Below are 21,306 nucleotides of genomic sequence, written 5' to 3'. Positions count from 1 at the left end.
TTTAGAAGACAACAGTTAAATTCATTTGCAAGATTTCAAATCCTTCAAAAACAGGTTTGGAATTAGTGTGTAGAACATTCCAAAGCAGCTATATTCAGTAAGATGGCTGAACCTTAGTGAGGTGTTTTTTTTTATTGCTAGTGGGGTGGGACTAAGTCCCTTGTACTGAGACCACTTCTGGCCTATTGTATCAGCCCCAGATGATAGGTGAGCGTGATTGTGGAGCAGTTGGTGGAGTGAAGATTGGCAGGGGAAACCGAAGTACTCGGAGAAAACCTGCCCCAGCGCCAGTTTGTCCACCACAAATCCCACTTGACCAGATCCGGGATCGAACCCGGGCCGCCGCGGTGGGAAGCCAGCGACTAACCGCTTGAGCTATGGCGCGGTCAAGCGAGGTTGTTAATTTCCGACTTCTCACCACTGAGTCCTAGGTTCAGTCCATCCCATGTGGGATTGGAGACTCGGTGCTAGAGTGCCAATTATCATCCAACTAATGTTACTGCCTCTTACTAATCATCTAGGGCTCACGTGGGACGTGTCTACCAAGAGGCTTATCACACGACAATGCAATAACAAGAATGGGACAAACTTATTTTGTTGCCTATTTTTTTGGCGCTGTCAAAAGTTTCTGTAATGAATACATTAGCTTCGCCATATCTGTCTGTCTTTCTGTCTGCATACAACTCGAGAACAGCATGACAGATTTTGATGAAATTTAATATTGTGGAGTTTTACTAATATTTGCAAAGAAAGGTGACAATTTCGGTTAGAATCGGGCGACAATAACGGACTCATGGCACGAAGATCTACATATATGTTCATGTAGGCAGCTCAAGCAAAAGTGTCTGGTAGCAATACTAACAAGTGCAAAGGTGATTCATGATAATATTTTGGAGAGAAAAAAATATGGAAATATTTATTGCTAATACTTCAAAATTTACTATCCGTCTTCTTTCCTGAACGTCTTTAGACCAAAATACATCTCTACACAATAAAATTGTAATTACACTCCATGAGAGTGTGGTAACACAGTGCGACGGAAAAGTGATGCGGTCGCCGGTTGCAGATAGTGCCAATTACTGCGGCGCATACGTATATCTGTCAACAGTGTTCTCTGTCATCAGCCGTCGATTTTTCGTGAAATGTTCTTATTTGGAAGAGAATCTTGAAAGTTGCTGCTTGTTATGACGTTACGACTAGGTTGTGAGTATGCAGTGTTTCTAGCAGAAAACTTTCGTTGACAGTCTTCTTTTGTATGGGTGTGAAATGAATACTTCGATGGAATTAAAGACATTTCAAGTGCCTTAAAACAAAAAGTTCAAGAAAGTATTTGGACTTAGAAATCGAAGTGGGTAATTATGATACTTAACAACACGGAACTCTTGTCTTATAAAAAGGCAGTAGGAGATTAATTCTTCCCAGAACTTCTTGTTTTGCTTGTATCTAGTTTTTATAGGGTAATGAAATCTAAGAGGATACGACGGGCATAACATTTCACTAGGGAAGGAAAGATACAAGGAATGCATACAAAATTTTGATCACCAAGCTTCTTGGGAAAAGTCCACTTTGAAGACTTCGAAGGATGAGGGTAGGTAAAACTAAGGTAGCTGTTAAGGGAACAGGGTGCGAAGATAAGTGACTGATTTATGTGCTAAAACCCAGTTCGAATCTCTGAGACACTATCGCCCCTCAGCCTCTCATCTTACCGACTGAGACATTCCGGCCAATATGAAAAATGTTATACGTAAGGTAAACGTAAAGTTGCCCCTGTACTTAATTAAGCACGCCATAAAGATGGGTGGGGGTGTGAAGGGATAATTCCACGTATATATAAACCTGGTACTAAACAGACGTGAGTGGTCAGGTTCAAGACATATCAGCTTCGTCCCTGGAGAAAGATTCCCCGGTACTCATGAGACAAAAGGCTCGATGGGGCGCCAGAGCCCGTCATGATGCCTTAATACGCCATAATATCGCAATATTGAAAGTAATAACATTTGCCTACAAAGCAGCAGGAACCTAATAATGAAGTAGGAAGCTTCAGAAAGTTAAACAAACTGATCTACAAAGTAAACAGGAAAATCGTGGCATTATTATCTGTGTTGGCTGGAGGAGTCTCGCAAACTATAAAAATATTCAATGAGTACTTTAAAAGCTGTTCTCTGCACAGAAAACAACCGTTCCTGAACAAACATAGTACTTGTAAAGAGAAATTTATTCTCTAAAGTGTGTATTAGATGAAAGGTTATATTGTCCTTGTGTTTAGTTAAACACAACGCCATAAAAAAGTATACGTGTATGACTGAAGTACAGCTCTGAATACTAGTCTTGGCTCTGGGTGGAGATGAGTGGTCAGCTCCAAGCCCCGGCCGCTTTACGCCTGGAGGAAAAGACCCCAATACACACTACAAAGCAAAGACTGGGTATGCCCTATAGCACAGGAAGTGGCGGAGGGAGAAATAGCTTCAGTTTTTAGAAGGCTCCCAGGATTCGTTCGTTCGTCCTTTGCAAGTGAAGACATTAGAATAGTCAGAAATAGTGTCTTGATTTTTTAAATAATGTATACCTGTACGCTTACTCTTGGAGGTGAGCGTTTCTTGACGAGCCGCCAATTCTGCAGCTACTCAAGAATTTCCCAGCATTTTGTGGAACCCGAAGGTTCATTATCGTGTTCACAAAAGTCCTCCACTGGCCCCTATGCTGAACCAGATCAATCCAGTCCATACCATCCCATCCTGCCTCCCTATCACCTACGCCTTGGTCTTCCCAGTGGTCTCTTTACTTCTGGCTTTCCCACCTATATCCTATATGCATTCCTCTTCTCCCACATTCGATGTAGAACTGTATAATATGGAAAAAAAAATATGGTTCTGACAACAATGGGACTTAATTTTGATGAAATTAAGTAGGGGATTGGGAGTCTGTGGTGAAGGGATAAAACTCTATACTCACAGAGAATCTAAACTTTACTGTGGCCTCTTTCAACGTGTCGAGTGATCACTTTACTGACCGAGTTATCTCGGGTGTAGACAGCATGGCGGTACAGGATGTCACGTGACGAGGAGAGCATAATTTCTGCTCTTCACCTAACATTATAATTACAGCAAGAAAGATGGCATGGAAGGATATGTAGCGCTCATTCGAGAGAAGAGAAATACGTACAGAACCAAGGCAATAGATTATTTGTGGAACGTAAGAGTAGATAGGAGGATAATATTAAAACGGTTCACATAAAAGAGAATGAGAGGATATTGACTCTATTCAACTAGCTCGGGACACGGTTGGTGCATTATGGGGCTTATTTAGGATTCGTTTTCAGTTTGACATGTCTAACGACGAGCAGCTTGCGGTGACGTCAGTGCACCTGTACCCCCTGGAGAACGCTAAGCTTCACCACACGGACAAGTTTGAAGTGCTTCATCGAGACAATCCGACAGTGATACTAAGACGGGGCCAGTCCTTCCACGTGGTTGTCGGATTCTCAGGCCGTACTTACGATCCCAATAAGGACTTCGTCCAACTGGTTTTCGCTTATGGTAAGAGCAAAGTAAATCCTACATCAGGAATAAAAGTCATGTTTCCAGAGTAAAGATCCCTGTTCTTCTCCAATGCTTTACCTCTCTATAAACATTTTTATTTGGTGATAAAGGAGGTTAACTGAAACGAGGTAAGTAGCCGTGAACTGTTTATTTTACTTACATGTGGCCTGTAGTCCGCAAGCGAACTATACCGACCGAGCGACCGCCGCTTGTCGGTGAAGTTAGTTCCAACTTTTGCGGATAAAGTGTGTCACGTGGTCAACACATCGGATCCCCACGGCCGTTAATCTCGGTTTTCTAGACCGGAACCGAAATTTCTTTGAAATAGCTCCTCCATTATCCTCACGAGGATGAGTAGACCTCGTTCCAGACCCACTACTTCTCAGAAAATCGGGAAGCGCCGGGAATCGAACCTAGGACCTCTGGATCTGTAGCCAGGAACTCTGACCACTAGACCACAGAGGTGGTCTGTTTTATTTTATTTATTGATTAATTAACGACGCTGTCTTCACAGGCGTCGCCCGGATTTCTACCTGAGGCAGCCCAAAATGTTTATTGTTCACTTACATCGATGCCTTTTAAGAATATTCTTGTGGTCACTCCAGAACTGTCGTGTCTCTGTACTAAAATATATGAGTCTGATATTTTGCATTCAATGTTTCATAAATTTTCTTCCGATAACATAAGCCCCCTTCGTTGGTGTCTCCACCTTATCGTGGTGAGGGGGTTTGAGTATGCCAAGGACCCTGAGAGCTATACCAGCGGTAACTTCTCATTATGCAGTTATCAAACCTTTCTATGTTATATAATTCTGAGTTACCGATAGCGTCCGGTTTATAATCTGAGGTTTATTTACAACGCTTTCAGTAATCAGACCTACGTCTAGTACCTCGATAGGTTAATAATGAACTGGTACGGATTTGGAAGAAAGCGTTTATGGAATAATCGTGATACTGTCCCGGAATTTGCCTGTAGGGACTGATGAAAACCAAAAAAACTCAGTTTTCGCAGCCCAGAGTCAAACAGAGTACATCTCGCATATGAATCTAGAGCGATACGGCCACAAAGACCGGCGTATTCTGAGAGTGTTGTTATATAAACAACTATGAGAGGTATGAGTTGCCTAGTCCTGTATATTTCCTAGAAAAGGACATGTTATAGTAATCGGTGTGAATTTCTTTTGTCGCAGGGGTTCGTCCCAACATCATCAAAGGCACAAAAGCTGTGTGCACTGTCAGTGACAAGGGAAGAGAAGATGATAATATATGGCACGCGAGGATTGTGGGCAAGGACGAAAGCTCGATGAATGTGGAGGTAAGACGACATCGGAAACAGGGACAGTAAACCGAACTTATATCAGATTTGTGTTCATTAATGCAATTAACGACAATGTTGTAGCGTCGAATTATTGAATGAATTTTTAATAATTATGTTGAATAAGGGCCGATCACACTAGCCGAGCGATATAAGACATGAAACGTTATCACCAGCTTCAACACTGGGATCGTGGGCTCGAATCCCACTTAAGAGCCTGGATGTCCGTGTGTTGTTCTGTCTATAGGTAGAGGCCTTGCGACAGATTGATCACCCGTCCAAGGAGTCATAGTGACTGTGTATAGATTAAGAAACTGAAAAAAGAGACCAAGGTCCACAAGGGCTGTAGAGTCATAGAGAGATGGATAGACAAACAGATATTTGAATAATGCGATCTTTCGCTAATTTTCGTAAATTATCTGGTGTTTTGTTGAAGGCATTGAGGAGAACCAGTAAGAACTTCAGGAAAGATAATCAGTCTTCTGGTATAAATCTGAATCCAAAGAGCTCCTTATAAGAAACATTAATGCTACCCGCTCTACCAAGATGCTCGCTTGATTAGAGCACAAAAAATTGTTTCGTTGCTTCAAGTTTCAATATGTTATGATCTTAGTATCTCGTATAAAGTGAACGTAAATTTGTCCCTGTGCTTGATCAATGAAGCACCATGTCATGAAGAATTAGGGGGGAATGGAGGTACAGCTCCACCATTTTTCTTCTCGACACTAGTTGGCCGTGAGTGGTCAGCTTCACGTGGCGGTCGTTTTATCCCTAACGAAAAAAGCTCTGACCCATCGGGTAGAAGGCTTAGTGGGTACCACAGCTGGCCTGGACGCTGTGAAGCCAAGAAGCCCTCTTGGCACTGTCGGGATTCGAGCCCCAGCCGTTGAGCCCATAGCCCATCGATATAATGAGAGAGATATCCTGACTCCTATCGTGTCTCGTATGGATATTTTAATTAATTAATTAATAATAATACTTGGTAATGAGGGTCGGCTTAATGCAACATGCCGGGGTTCGTATCCCGTTAGAATAATATACATATTTGCCTTTGCCTATGTTGTGTTGCCTCATGCAAGTAGCAGCTTTGCGATGTTCCAACACAATTTACCACATCCAGCACAGCTAATTAATGAGTAACTGTAAGACCCAACAAAATTTTGATTTCTATAAAACCTGCAGTTTTCATTAACTTGACTTGGGGCTACAATAATTTATTTACATTATGTATAACTAACTAACTCCACGGAGCATAATCTAAGTCTCAAACCTGATAATTGCTAAGCTTTTTTTTTCCTCTTGGCACTATAGCCCCAGCGGGCCTAGGCCTACCTCCATGAACTTCTCCGTTCACTTCGGTTTTTCTAGATCTTACACATTCGGTAGGACTCCTTGGGCGGGTGATCAGCTCGTCGCAAGGCCTCTACCTGTACACAAACACAGAAAAACGCACACACACAAACTAAACATCCATGCCCTGAGTGGGATTCGAACCCACGATCTCGGTTTCCAAGCGAGCGAAGACAGTGCATGCCTTAGACCTGTCGGCTACCGTGACCGGCAACTGCTAAGCTTGTAAAGAAATATCTTCCGCTTCATGGAATCCGAAACTCCATTATTCGTCACAAGAGTCCGCCACTGCTCCCTCTCCTAAACCAGCTGAATCCCATCCACACCCACTATCTTTTGAGTTTATTTTTATTTGTATCCATCCATTTACGTCTAGGTCTACCAATTAGTTTTCCTTCAAATTTACTGACTATAATTTTGTGTCCGTTTCATATCTCCACAAACATTCGACAAGAGCCAGTAAAATTTGTTCAGGATTCTTATGTTTAAATATTGGTTTCAGGGTAGGTAACCTTCCTTTTCATTTCAGTCGGATTTTGAAAGGCTGTATATATTTCTCATCCAGACAACGAGCCATGTTCACTCTAATTACTTGTGAAAAAAACATTTCATATCCACGTATAACTTATTTACCACAGTTTTATTTATTTGTGCACAGGTTTATACCCCACCCGACATACCAGTTGGACTTTGGAAGTTTTCTATCGAGTCGAAACCAAAGGATAACTCAAAAAGTCTGCCTAAAGTCTTCATCTATGCTGATAAACTTTACCTGCTCTTCAATCCGTGGGCAAAATGTAAGTTAACTTTTAAATATACCTAGCCGTTTTATATAAGGTATCGTACCTACTATCCCTAACCATGACCAAAATGGGATTCTGATTTCGAATCCCACTTCAGACATATCCACATTTTTTACGTTTTTCTCGTGGCTCATTTTCCGACTCGGTCAGCATCCAGACTACACACCGTGGAAACGAAGGAGAATTTATGACGAATCTAAATGAGTTAGGGGAAACTGATCATGACGTATTCGAGATAAATTCCTGGGATTTCGAGGAACTGAAGAAAACCAAGAGAAACAAGCCAGCAGAGCCGAAATCCCACCCAAAATATTTACCGAACACCTCCCGATTACAAGTAGAAGTGTTCTTACTCCGCTAAACTCTTAAGTGTTTTCTGTGTTTTCTTGTTGTCCGTTCCGGGCAGAGACCTCACAATGAGCATGACCTACATCCGAGTGAGAGTAAAACCCGTGTGGAGGTGGGGTCGAATACCTCCACCGTGACCCTGCAAGTCGTAGGAGGCGACGAAAAGGGAAGTCTCAAATCTGAGACAGTAAAATATGGTCGCGAGTCCCAAGGGACTCGGACCCGAGAAAAACTGCGCTGGCAAGAGCCAGCAGCATATACAAAATACAGATCCGTCCTCTCGTCAAAGAGGGCGCCTCACAGAACACAAGACCATAACAGTCAAACAGTAATAAATATCTGGTCATGAGCCCCAGATGGTGCTCGACACCAAGATTTACTGACTTACTGACTGACTGACTGACCGTCAGTCGCAATATGACTTTGACTTTGACTACATCCGAGTAGTCCTGTCGACTGTCCGGCTATTCATAGATCCATTGTTGATGACAGGAAAACATAATTTTTAAGAGATTAAGATAAAAAAATATTTCAACCAAAGAGAGGTGTCAAAATCCATATCAATTTCTGAAACATGACGCAACAATTAAATACGCCGTTAACAGTCTATGGCACATTCAGCTGTTCAAGAAGTTTGATATTATTGAAAAAAAAAAAAGGTTCATCAAAGTTACGCAAACAAGGCCTGAAAATTTACAGATTAATAAAAGCCAGGTCAGTAATTACGCTATTCATCCCCATGTCATGTTTTCTTAAGCTCCGTGTATAACTAGGTTCTTGTTCATTAAAAAAAACTTTACATCCAAATGTGTGACATCTTTTACCTCTGAAACTAACTTATAATTCTCATTAAATTTAGTGTGAATATCTTGACGCATTAGAGGCTCTCACTGAATTGTCTGATAGTGTAATCTTAAAAGTAAACAATTCTAACAGCGTATTTAAATTTAAAAGTATGAGTTAGAAGTCTCGAATTTCATAGGTCATATACAAAATTTCAACTAAAGTTTCTATCTATTATTCGGCTGAAGCAAACAGACAGGAGCATAAGGCAAACTCTATATGTGTTCATTTTGTAAAAACAATAATAAATAATAATAATAAGACACAAAGAGTAAACATTTTTTAACACATTCCATTTTGTAATTCAGAAAGAAAGTGAACAGGAATTAGATTCCAAACCGTTGAAATATTTGCACACCATTTTCCCATGCTCAGTAACGTGTCTACAGTAATATAACTAAACACGCCACGGTCCCATTGATGTGTATGTTATAAATTATTTCACTGAAATACATCACAAATATCTTTGTCTTGTTTCAATGGTGACGTGATGTAACAATTTAATAACAACAGATAAATGTTAGAGATAACAATATTGTTTTCAGTGCCATTCAGATGCGAGACTTCACAGCAAATTTTAAAATCCCCAAAATTATTGCTGTCAAAGACACAATCTTCTATAATCTATTAAAGCAAAAATATGATCGTCTCGTTTAAAGTACAGTTTTGAAACCCAGGCAACCATTCAATGACCATTAATATGCCCATATAACTTATCTATGCAGTTATTTAAGCTGTGAACCTAGGATATGGATCTCACACTGGTGGATTGTTTTGTGCAATGCATTGAATAAAAATTATTTGTCAGTTAATTGTATGTTTCATGTATTAACTCAGCTTCGTGTGGAAATTCATTCTCTTCTGGGACTCTGTGATTTTCCCACAGATTTTATTTACTGGATTTCATATGAGCCTTCTTTGGGAAGCCGCCAGTCGCCCAGCAACTCAGTAATTTACCATGAGTTTATGTAACCCGAAGGTTCATTACCGTGTTCACAAGAGCCAACCACTAACCCCTATATGGTTCCAGACCAATCCTAACCACACTGTCCCACCCTATATTTTAAACATCCATTTTAATATTATCCTCCACCTAATCCCATGTCTTCCTAGTGGCCGCTATCTTTCTACCTTTCCCACCAACATTCCATACTCATTCGTCTTCTCAATGCGTTCTACATGCTCTGTCTATCTCATTCTTCTTGAATTGATTATTCTAATTATGGCGAATTATGAGGCGAAGGGTGCAAGTTATGAAGTTCCTCATTATGTAGTTCCCTCCAACCTGCTATCACTTCATCCCTCAAGGTCACGATGCTGATATGTTATCCAGATGACCAGGTATTCATGAGTGACGAGCGCTTACTGGACGAGTATGTTCTCAACGACATTGGCAAGATTTGGGTGGGGCCTCACGGGTCCGCCAGGGGCCGCGAGTGGATATTCGGTCAGTTCGATGCCGTGGTGCTGCCTGCTGTGGACCTGATGATGAGTCGAAGTGGCCTTTCCCCTGTGAACCGCGGCAACCCCATCTACGTAACACGTGCCATATCCAAGATGGTAAGTGGACCCAATTATCAGCGTTAATATAATTTTATTTTATTTGTAATTCGTTTAACGACTCTGATTATACAACTTAACGTGAATAACGAGATTGTAACGGCGGCGATGTTATTACGGTTCTATGAGATGTAACGCCGTTAGCGTTATTGGAAACACAATGATATTTTGGAGCACACTACTGCCTCCATCTTTCGGGTAGAAGTTCACGGAAATAGGATCTTTCGGAACGTTGGTATCCACCTACACGGCGTCAAGTCCCGGAGGACCCAAATCTTATGATTCTAAGTGAATAATTAATTAGAAAGGATGCGAAATGAAACGGTAAATACCAATTTTGAGTCCATGTAGTTGGTCGAGGGGCTATGCTATAAGCCGGAAGGTCGCGGGTTCAAGTCCCGAAGAGGACATTGGATTTCTTTCATTTGACCTAATCCTTCAAGCCGCACTATGGCCCTGGTGTTCACTCCGCCTCTAACATAAATGAGTACCAGGAATTAATTAAATAATTTTCCTGGGGAGTAAAGCGCGGCCGGCGCGTAAGGCTAACAACCTTACCGCCATCTTTGAGCCGATTGTCTAGATAATGTGGGACCCTCAACGTCTCACAACCCTGTGGGTTTTCACGGCCTGGTACAGGAATAGCTTTACTTTTTACTTTTTACTTTTTTACCCTGGCATGTTGTGAGAGATTGAGAGAAATTAAGAAAAATCAGGTGGATCTTCCTGCAGTGGTTTTAAATCTGGATCTTCCGAATATAACGCAGGGGCACTAACCACTCGGACACGACGTTCGGTGGCATGGCATCCATACAGAATTTCTTTAATTCAAATCGACTGTTTCATGTAACATTGATGTTTGTATCAGGATCAGAAAATAGTGGATAATTTTTGTGTAACTCCATCTACTTGAGAACGAGATTGCGTCATCTATTAGTGACGTAGACCGTTACGTCGTCAGAAAGTTAGTGGATACTATTGTCAAAATATTTCCCTTAACCATACACGGAGGGCCAAGCCATAGCTCAAGCAGTTAGTCGCTGGTTTCCCATCGCGGCGGCCCAGGTTCGATCCCGGATCAGGTGAAATGGAATTTTTGGTTGACAAAGTGGCGCTGGTGCAGGTTTTCTCCGAGTACTTCGTTTTCCCCTGCCAATATTCATTCCACCAATTGCTCCACAATCACCCTCACCTATCATCTGGGGCTGGTACATAGGCCAGAAGTGACCGCAGTACAAGGGACTTTGTCCCACCCCATTAGCAATAAAGAAATACCCATAGACGGGTGGGAGAATGAAATACATTTGCGCAGAGCGTTTCTTCCTTAAGGCTGCCTACACATGGTAAGACGTGCAGTAGATGAACCGTTTTGCTCGTTGCAGGTGAACTCGAATGATGACCTGGGAGTGCTGCTAGGGAGATGGAACGGGCAATATGAAGACGGCACGGCACCGGCCGCCTGGACAGGATCAGTGCCAATCCTGGAGGAATATCTCGACTCTGGTAGTGAGGTCAAATACGGGCAATGCTGGGTGTTTGCTGGAGTTGTTGCCACAAGTAAGGAGCCAGATGTTGCTACAGATGTTGCTATCGTTCACCCATCCTGTTTCGTACGAACTTGACACCGGTTATACTGACTGAAGTTGTTCCCAGTTCTTCTCAATTCATTCAAGAAAGTTCCAGAGAAATATTGTCACGTGTTGGGTATGTAACGCGCGACAAATATTGGATATAGCAAATTTACTCCACTCGCTCTTACAATTACACAATTTACAATTTCCCAATTACTGCAATCTGCATAATCACAATTACTTCTCCTGCTGGAGTCACTGGCATTCACTCGATACAACTCAATAATAATGTATTTCAACTCACACTGGATGCTTATAACTCTCTCTCTCTAGTAACTCAACACTCACTACACACTGCTCTAGTAGCTTCCGCACTGACAACACAGAAAACAGTTACGCGATAGCTAACACTGTTGCGTAACGTCCTGTTTACAGCGTTGCTGGGGAACGCTGCCGAGAGTTGTTTATTGCTGCGTAGTAACCGCGGTGTCCCCTGTTACGTCACTATGGGAAGTGCTGTTACGTCACCGCGGGAGGCGACGGAGTGTTTACCGAGCGTTGCGTAATAATGGAAGGGGTGGGGATATGTGACGTCACTCGTGAGACCGCAGAGTTCGCGTGATCCCTACTTCCCGTTGCGCCATCCACGTCACAACATCTTAATGCAGACCTCTATTGCTTCCTTTCACACCCTCAAACATATCGGTCTCAATTATTCTCACGATGTAATTAATGGATTTATATAAAGTGCTCTTAAATAGCCAAATATTAATGTGTTGAAACCGAGTATCTAATTTTTATTTCAGTGGCTCTTCCAGCCCATTCAGGGCCCTGGCCTCTTATTCGGTTATCATTTTTCAAAGACGGTAGGACTCCTTGGCCGAGTGATTAGCCCGTCGCAAGGCCTCTACCTAAACACACGACAACACAAACACATAATAAACGTATAAATATACCAAATATGCATGCCTTAAATAGGATTCGAACCCACAATCACAGCGTTCGAGAGAGCGAAGACAGTTCATGCCTTAGACCGCGCAGCTACTGTGACCGGCTATATCTAAAATTATGGCTGTTTATTTCATTTTTAACAACTCTGCACAAATATTCACAATGACGTAAGGAGCAGAATAAAATTCATACTCATCTGTCCCACTCTAAATATTAATTAGGGATCTGCGCTTCTCACGGTTGTGGTTAAGTCAAGTAGGAAACCAGCTTAGCTCTGCTTGCTACCTGCTTCATGCTGATTCCTTGCTTGACATTTTCTTTGACCCTGAAGGAAGCGGCAGAATGTTCCTCCGAAATGTCTGTTGACTTTCAACGGGCTACATACCGTTCTAACCCAAAAGATATATATATAAAACTCTTCAATATTAACATTATCATCGTATCAATCATGCACATCCAAACTCACTTCATCCCATTGGGGTTTCGACCAGTCTTTTATGCATTCATCATTTCCTCTAATCATCGTATCCTTCTACATTAATTGTCTTTATAAAATATTGAGTAAGGTAAGACATACTGAGCTTCAGTGTGAACTTTGCTTGAGTCCTTTATATACTGACTTCATCTCTCAAATATCATCTCTGTTTACATTATCCTATTGTGAGTTATGATATCATGTAGTCTATTGCCCACCAACGTTTCGGGGGAAGTATCTTCCACCCAGAAGATCTTCGAAACGCCGATAGCCACCTGCTACACGGAAACACCGTAACCAAGAGAACACAATGTAAATTGTTACTGCTATGAAAATCTCAAATCTCTTATTTTCACTCAGTATTCTTCTTAGTGGAAGACTAAATTTATCGATGTCTCTTAATTTATTTCAGTGTGTCGTGCTTTGGGCATCCCTTGCCGTGTTGTGTCGAACCTTGTATCTGCCCACGACGCCAACGCATCCCTTACCATAGACCGATACTACACAGCCGACATGGAAATGATGGATTACGACCCCACAAACCCCGATGGTGACGATTCCATTTGGAACTATCACGTCTGGAACGACGTGTGGATGGCTCGCCCAGACTTGCCCAAAGGGTACGGAGGGTGGCAAGCAATCGACGCCACCCCTCAAGAAACAAGTGACGGTAAGACCCAATTGTTCTCCCTTCTCTCCAAATAGTTTGGGGTAATGGTGACGCTGTGGTCTTGCATTAGATAGGTTCGAGGATATTATTTGCGATTTTAAGCATTAAAATCATTTTAATCACAGCAACTATTTAATGATTCATTTCCTACCTCAGAGATAACATAATGTGTCTGGACTACGAAGACCAGTGAGTTAATTTTATTAAAGAAAGTGACGGTTATTTTCTCTAACTTTAGGGGACGGTGATAGGTGAGTGTTGATCTACGGTGGAATTATAATTTGCAGGGGAAAAACTGCACAGCCTGCTCCTAAGCCACTTCCGCCGTTAGAAATCTCACCCGAAAGTCACCCAGAACTGACGTCGGCATCCACGGCCAGAAGCCATGAAATAACAGGCTATATCTATACAAGCGGAAGCAAAAATTAACAAAATATCAAATTATTAATAATAATTCAATATCGCTGAGGGCTGTAGTTTAGTTGTATTTGAATGAATTGTTGGTTATATTACAGTTATGGATACTATCGAGCAATCTGACACAAGTGATAAAACCTATGACGTGTATTCTGGAAGTTCTTGGATTCTAATCTCGGCAGGGACATCAAATATCTTTACTGAAGTTTTCATGGTTTTATTTAGTCTTTCCAGGCAAATTCTGGGATAGTACCTCTAATTAGACTACGACCGTTTTCTTCTACATCATTTGTTCCCGCGTTAGTGATAACAAAAAACAAATTCCGTGGCTTTAGTCCCCAAGCGAACTATACCTACTGAGCGACCGCCTCTTGTCGGCGAAGTTAGTGCCAATTTTAGCGGATGGATGGTGTTGCGTAGTCAGCGCAATGAATCCCCACGGCCGTTAATCTCGGTTTTCTAGACCGGAGCCGCTATTTCCTTGCAATAACTCCTCAATTATCCTCACGAGGCTGAGTCCCGAGTTAGTGACACCGACGTTAATAGGAAATATAACCACGTGACACGGATATGGATACATGTAACGAAAACGAAACGAATCTCTTCTGGCAAGCTGCAACCATTTTTGTGGGATATCGGTCTTTCATACATGACGTAACCATGGCCACTCGAAGACATCATATCATCAAGCCACCGTACGTGACGTTTCCACACTGTTTCGTGGCAGAGATTTCGGTGCTATTGACGGCGGGCAAGCGGCCACTGTGGCGCTGCAGTGGCGGCTCCCTTGCAAAAAACCTTATATATCGGAACCCAAAGCAGGATTTTTTTTTCAGGGGTGTACCAGTGCGGCCCAGCTTCTGTTGAAGCCATCAAATGTGGCGCGGTTGGTTTCAATTACGACGTGTCCTTCTTGCTGTCAACGGTGAATGCTGACTTGGTGAGGTGGAAGGAAGACAGCAACAGTGAATTCAACTACTCCAAGATCGATTCAAACAAATACCAGTAAATATCGAGACTGGAGTTAAATATTACATTCAGGGCTCATATTTATTCCTTCATCAGCCTCCTGAACAGTGGATACCCGCGGCTGTTTGTCCTGTGTGAAAAATGGTAACGTTTTCCTCTCCTGGGGGCAAGTGGTAACGTAGTTCGTTGAGACAGTTCGTGAACCAAAGTGTTCTGTCCAGAAACATGCTAGTTTTCGGTTTTAATAATACCATATTTACGCATGTATAGGCCGCACATTTTTTGCCAAAAACTCAAGAGGAAAACTGGGGTGCGGCTTATATTCGAAATATTCGAAATCACACTTCATTTAAAAAAATATATATATTCATAATTAGTAATACAGGGTGTTCTACTCCTGAAATGATATTCCAAGAAAATTACTTTTTCTATAATTTGTCTGAAAATTGTGCTGCGGCCTATACACGCACGCGGCCTATACATGCGTAAATACGGTACCCTCAAATCTATGCTTATGTGTCTGAAATTTCCTTGATTGTTTCCTGCTAAGTATATGTAGCAATTTTATGTCTCTCCTATGTTTTCTACATGTCCTGCTTAACATCCTATTTGAATTCAGTACTATGATAATATTTTCAAATCTAAATGAAAACATTTACTCAAGTCACGCACCTATATATACAGAGCACCGGATGAATAAATAATATAGCGTACATATTATTTCTTTCAGCATTGGGCGAATGATCTTGACAAAGAAGCCATGGATATATGATCCTAATGGAGACAGAGACAGAGATGATATTACAGACGAATACAAGAACAAGGAAGGTAATGATGAAACATCCAACCGTAGTTCGCTTTATGATTCACTGTTTCCATCTGAAAGACAGTGCCACGAAACCAAAAGAAATATTTATAAACGTTGACAGCGGACCATAAAAAGTAATTTGCATTACAGAACCATCATTACGTTGGGTTCCCCTTTACTTTCAATCACCAAAAAGGGCTACATATTACTGAGTGTAATCTTTTCTTCTTTCTGTCTCTCTCTCTCTCTTTAGCTCTACGGCTCTTTAGAATTTGGCTTCTTTTTCAATTTCTTAATCCTGTACACAGTCAGTAGGACTCCTTGGACAGGGATCGGCTCGTAGCAAAGCAGCTACCTTACATAAACACAGAATAAACGCACTCAGATATCCATGCCTCTAGTGGGATTTAAACCCACGACGCCAGTGTTCGAGCGGGGGAAGATATTTGATGCCTTTTTTATGCTAGTGGGGTGGGACTAAGTCCCCTGCACTCCGGCCAATTCTGGCATATTGTACCGGCCCCAGATGATACGTGAGGGTGATTGTGGAGCAGTTGGTGGAATGAAGATTGGCAGGGGAAACCGAAGTATTCGGAGAAAACCTGCCCCAGTGCCCATTTGTCAACCACAAATCCCACTTGACCAGACCCGGGATCGCACCCGGGACGCAGAGGTGGGAAGCCAGCGACTAACCGCTTGAGCTATGGAGCGGCCCTACTTGATGCCTTAGACCGGGTGGCCACTGTGATCGGCGACTACATGTAATAAATCATTTGAAAATCGAAGAAAATAATAGTCTAAATGTTCATATCCTACTTTGTTGTCGGAGTTGAGAAAGTTTTCAAATGGCTGTCCTCTTTTCCTCCGGTCAAGTTCCTGTACAGCACATCCCTTACAATTCATCACCCATTAATAATACTTTCTTCGGACATGACATATTCTGAGGTACCAACAATGTCGCCAAATTAATAATAAATGAATTAAAACTTAAAGAAGTTAAAAATATAAGTATGTAGGGACAGTATTAACAAACACATATGAGGATTATGAGAACATTGTGATTATATTCTTTAAATTTTATTTGTTATTATTATTTCTGAAACTATTTTTATTCAGTAATTCAGAAAAAAACTGAAAAATTCATTGTACAAAAAAAAATGCCCTCTCTTTTAAGTGAGTGTGTAAACGTGACGAATTTACTCTGAAGTCGGAACATAAATTATGACTACTTGGAAGGAAAATATGCGAGCCTAAGGAATTCTTCAAAATAATACTCAAAATTTGTTTCCTTCCTCCATGATAAGTAAACTAATGTTTATTCTGAGCACCACATGAACCCAACTGTACATTCTATAGGCGAAATGCCAGATCATTACGTGGCAAACCAAGTGGAACGGGTGTCTATCCCGCTCTTCGAATAATAAATAGGATATTGGTGGGAAAGCCAGATGGAAATAGACCACTGGAAAGACAAGGCGTAAGTGGGTCGTCAGCGGCCTCCGTAGTCTAGAGGTAACGTTCCCACCTCATGACTCGTAGTACGCGCGTTCAAATACCCGGCGGAGGTCGTCGAATTTTTAAGGGCGGAAAAAATCCTGGAACAAGTCCTCCGGGANTAACTAACTAAGTGGGTGGTCATTATTAAAATGGATCTTAAAGAGAGACAGAATGGGATGGTGTGGATTGGATTGATCTGGTTCTGGTTAGGGACCAGCGGAGGGCTCTTGTGAACACGGTAATGAACCTTCCGGTTCCATAAACTGCTGGGAAGGCCTTGAGTAGCTGCACAATTGGCGGCTTCTCAAGAAGGGCTCAGCTCCCTGAGTGACTATTATAATACAGATGAAATGATAAAAACGATCCTGCCGACAGGTATCAGCGCTTGAATATCGCAATTTTTATCGTATTTTTACATCCTCAGGAACAAAAGCTGAACGCCTGACTTTGCTGAACGGAGTTCGAGCCTCAGAGAGAGCCAAGAGGTACTATATGATACCGGAGAAATCAAGAGAGGATATTGATTTCGAACTTGTGAACCTGGATGAAGTGAAACTCGGTGAAGGCTTCAGTATTACCGTTAATATTCATGTAAGTCTTCATAAATAAATAACACGTCATAGGGAGCAGCAGTAGATTCCACGTCTTTGGTTGTCGTGATACACTGCTCACGCGTCGGGTTGGGTAAATCGCTGCTGGCCCTCGCCAGCACAGTAATTCTTGGTTCCGAGTCCTGCGGGACTCCTGGCTATATACGTATTTCGCTCTAGCGACTTCTGGAGTCATGGAACCACACAATGCACAGTGGTCATGGAATATCTTAACGTTTCATACTGAGGTAGGCCTACCTTATATTCGAGTCAATTTGACAACTTAATTTTAAGTTGTAACACATTAAAAATGGGACTCATTTTGTGAGTAAAGTTGATAAGTATACCAGACTTTCTCGTTTTGTATGGAGTGATTTATGATAAGCAGTTTCTGAGAAAATCAATAGCTTTCATTAAATTTCGGTTTCATGTACAATGTGATTTGTACTATATCAATAGAAACCAAAGCTGAATTCCCCCTTTTAAGAGTATTTACTCCAAGTGCTAGGTTTATTCCAAATATGCAGAGTAGTTTTTTCTTTTCTTTTCTTTTCCCCCTTCGCACTACAGCCCCAGTGGGCCTAGGCCTACCTCCATGAAAACTTCGGTTTTTCTAGATCTTACACATTCGGTAGGACTCCTTTGGCGGGTGATCTGCTCGTCGCAAGGCCTCTACCTGTACACAAACACAGAAAACCCCACATACACACAAAACATCCATGCACTGAGTGGGATTCGAACCCACGATCCTGGTTTCCAAGCGAGCGAAGACAGTACATGCCTTAGACCGCTCGGCTACCGTGACCGGCGTAGAGTAGTTTGGGGAGATTAAATATCCTGACAGATATGACATGGACATGACTTTTCTTATGTGAGTTCGCTTCATGGAATTTGGGCAAAGGACGTAAACAAATTTCGTTCGTATTGTAACATGTAAGCCCGTTTCAAGGAAACGAGTTGGAAAACACTTTTCCGCAGAGACACAATTCTTGCACAGGAGCTATCGCTGGGTGTTAAACAGACGTTTCCTAGGATACGAGAATGAANTATTTTTCCTTCTACCCTGAAGATGGAGGCGATACGTTCCTCCGAAATGTTGGTTAACACCACATCTACACGGTGCCACATATCAGAAGACAGCTTTCTTCCTTAAAAACCAGTTCGTTGCTGTTCAACCAACAGGTGTGTCCATGGATACGAGCATTCGACAAACATTTTCCTAGGATACCACTACGCTATGTAAGCGGCCGTCCAGATAAGAAGGATTTCATTCGAAATCAGAAGTCAGTATAAAGTAACTTTTAATCAAGTCAGTAGAAGAAAGACTTGAAGAGAAGATAGTTGTAGCCCAGTCAGAATGGAGAACGTCTTAGATAATCATTTATTGTGAGCTGTTGTAATTGATTGTAAATAAGATAGATTGTAAAGAAGGCGTCAATACATCCAATAATCTAATCCAAATCCCGTTATTATTGATCACGGAGCCATAAACNGTGAGCTGTTGTAATTGATTGTAAATAAGATAGATTGTAAAGAAGGTGTCAATAAATCCAATAATCTAATCTATTGTTCTATTGTTGAAAAATCACAAATAATTCTTAGCTGTTGAAAATGGAGCTCAAATCTTTGGTTCATTGCTTAAATACAAACGTTTCACAAATTCAGGGTTTAAGAGCGAATGTTTTAAGGTAACTTCCTCGTGCATAGCATGTAAAATGTAAACAGTAACTTTCGCTGTTTGATTTCCACAGAATAAGTCAGAGAAAGCAAGGACAGTTGAGGCAGTGCTCTCGGCTGCAAGCATATACTACACTGGGATAAAGGCGCATGTCATCAAAAAAGCCACGGGCGACTTCAAGGTGGCTCCTAGGGCCAGTAAGTGCTCAAGTCTTTTTGCACGTAATTCCTCAGGCTCCTTGAATGTATGTTTCTTGATCTTTCCTGCTGTCGGAAACACTACACAGTGTCTCTCAGAACACCAAATCATATTTTAAAATTGTGTACCTGTATGTGTGAGGGTGTTTGAGAACAGGGTGCTGAGGAGAATATTTGGACCAAAGAGAGATGAAGTGACAGGAGATTGGAGAAAACTGCATAATGAGGAGCTTCATAACCTGTACTCTTCTCCAAGTATAATTAGAATGATCACGTCAAGGATGAGGTGGGCAGGGCATGTAGCACGAATGTGGGAGGATAGGAATGCATATAGGATACTGGTGGGAAAGCCTGAAGGAAAGAGGCCACTGGTAAGACAAGGCGTACGTGGGTGGACAATATTAAAATGGATCTTAGAGAGATAGGATGGGATGAATTGCATTGATCTGGCTCAGGATAGGGACCAGTGGAGGGCTTTTGTGAACATGGTAATGAACCTTCAGGTTCCATAAAATGCTGGGAAGTTCTTGAGTAGCTGCATAATTGGCGGCTCCTCCAGAAGGGCTCAGCTCCATGAGTAGTATAGTAAGTGATGTATGTATGTATGCATGTGCGTGTGTATGTATGTATGCATGTACATACATATGTATGCAGCATACGTACGCGTGAATAAACTTCTTTCTATCATTGGTCAGGAATTGTTACATCTATGATTTTTTCTTTTATTGTGCACTTAATTTTACAGGCAAATCCAAAGCAGTAACAGTGTTTCAGGATTTGCTATAAAGAGCTAATGCTTCCAGTTATACCCTCATGTATATCAGAGAGGGCAGTAGTTACGCAAAGCACCAGAAGGCGACAAATGGCTTGCTATTCCATCATTATGTATGTTAATTAAGGGATGGAAGCAGATGGAAAGCATGTCAGTGTTTAATAATGAGGCGCATCACCGGTATAATGAACCTCATCTGTGCATTGTATTTTTCTCGTTCCTGTCACCGCGGTACGTGTTCTTTATTCTTTATGTGACGGTTCTGTCAGTAACTGAGTTTATGTAGTGCCGAATTATACGTTTATCAGTAGAAAATTAATTGGAATATGCATGAAATGAAAGAGTCGTGGCCTATTTTGAAGTAATACTGCGGAATTTGCTCAGAAGAACTATAGAAAACAATGATAAATCTATCACAATAGCATATCACTGAATTGATTTTCAAACCCGGGATCTCCAGAGTACGGAGCAGGGGTGATACCCACTCGTCACGTGACGTCCAGAGTGATATACCAGTCGACATACTAGGAGACTCGTTAGAAATATAAATATAACAAATGTTAGCTTGGATTACAAGAGTAATTAACGAGTTAAATTCTAAGGGTAAATTAAAATAATAGCAATCATATTTGGAGGCTGTAAAAAAACCTTCTTCTGCTCATCACTAGGGAGTTCCGTCTGAATATATGCCAGCACTTTTTAGTTTTTTTTTTTTTAATTCGCTTAGTTGGAGTGGAGTCCAACTGGGTCCAGTCGGCACGGCGGCTTGGGCTGTGGCGCGGCCTATGCCAGTATTTCACTTGCAGATAATAAAACTCAAGATCCAATAGAACGAATAAAATTCAAATATCACTCCTATAAGAGAAAAAAAAGGTAAAGCCCAGGGCCATAGTGCAGTTGGAAGGATTGGGGAAATTGAAAAAAAAAATTAACCTCATCAGGACTCGAACTCTG

The 21,306-nt window shown here is 41.6% G+C and overlaps 1 protein-coding gene and 1 long non-coding RNA gene across 3 annotated transcripts in view; one reads left to right on the top strand and one right to left on the bottom strand.

Annotated features, from left to right (window-relative positions):
• LOC111871571 (hemocyte protein-glutamine gamma-glutamyltransferase) overlaps positions 1 to 21,306 on the top strand; it is a 32,241-nt gene that overhangs the window by 233 nt on the left and 10,702 nt on the right. Inside the window, exons 1-11 of one of the 2 annotated variants that reach the window (XM_033754310.1) lie at positions 37 to 54; positions 3,320 to 3,536; positions 4,729 to 4,853; positions 6,862 to 7,000; positions 9,531 to 9,757; positions 11,140 to 11,314; positions 13,167 to 13,424; positions 14,678 to 14,846; positions 15,541 to 15,638; positions 17,540 to 17,706; positions 19,457 to 19,580. In XM_033754310.1, the coding sequence (XP_033610201.1) occupies positions 3,326 to 3,536; positions 4,729 to 4,853; positions 6,862 to 7,000; positions 9,531 to 9,757; positions 11,140 to 11,314; positions 13,167 to 13,424; positions 14,678 to 14,846; positions 15,541 to 15,638; positions 17,540 to 17,706; positions 19,457 to 19,580 (1,693 nt within the window). In that variant the 5' untranslated portion in view covers positions 37 to 54; positions 3,320 to 3,325. Of the gene's footprint in view, positions 1 to 36; positions 55 to 3,319; positions 3,537 to 4,728; positions 4,854 to 6,861; positions 7,001 to 9,530; positions 9,758 to 11,139; positions 11,315 to 13,166; positions 13,425 to 14,677; positions 14,847 to 15,540; positions 15,639 to 17,539; positions 17,707 to 19,456; positions 19,581 to 21,306 lie in introns of those variants that run through there. The other variant, XM_023864772.2, reaches the window with a different exon arrangement.
• Positions 1 to 21,306, bottom strand: part of LOC111871572 — a 374,128-nt gene that overhangs the window by 348,259 nt on the left and 4,563 nt on the right. The window lies entirely within an intron of this gene.

This window comes from Cryptotermes secundus, unplaced genomic scaffold (assembly GCF_002891405.2).
Source record: "Cryptotermes secundus unplaced genomic scaffold, Csec_1.0 scaffold1720, whole genome shotgun sequence".
Taxonomy (NCBI): Eukaryota; Metazoa; Arthropoda; class Insecta; order Blattodea; family Kalotermitidae; genus Cryptotermes; species Cryptotermes secundus.
Note: the sequence above shows the minus strand (reverse complement) of the source record. Positions and strands in the feature narration are given on the sequence as shown.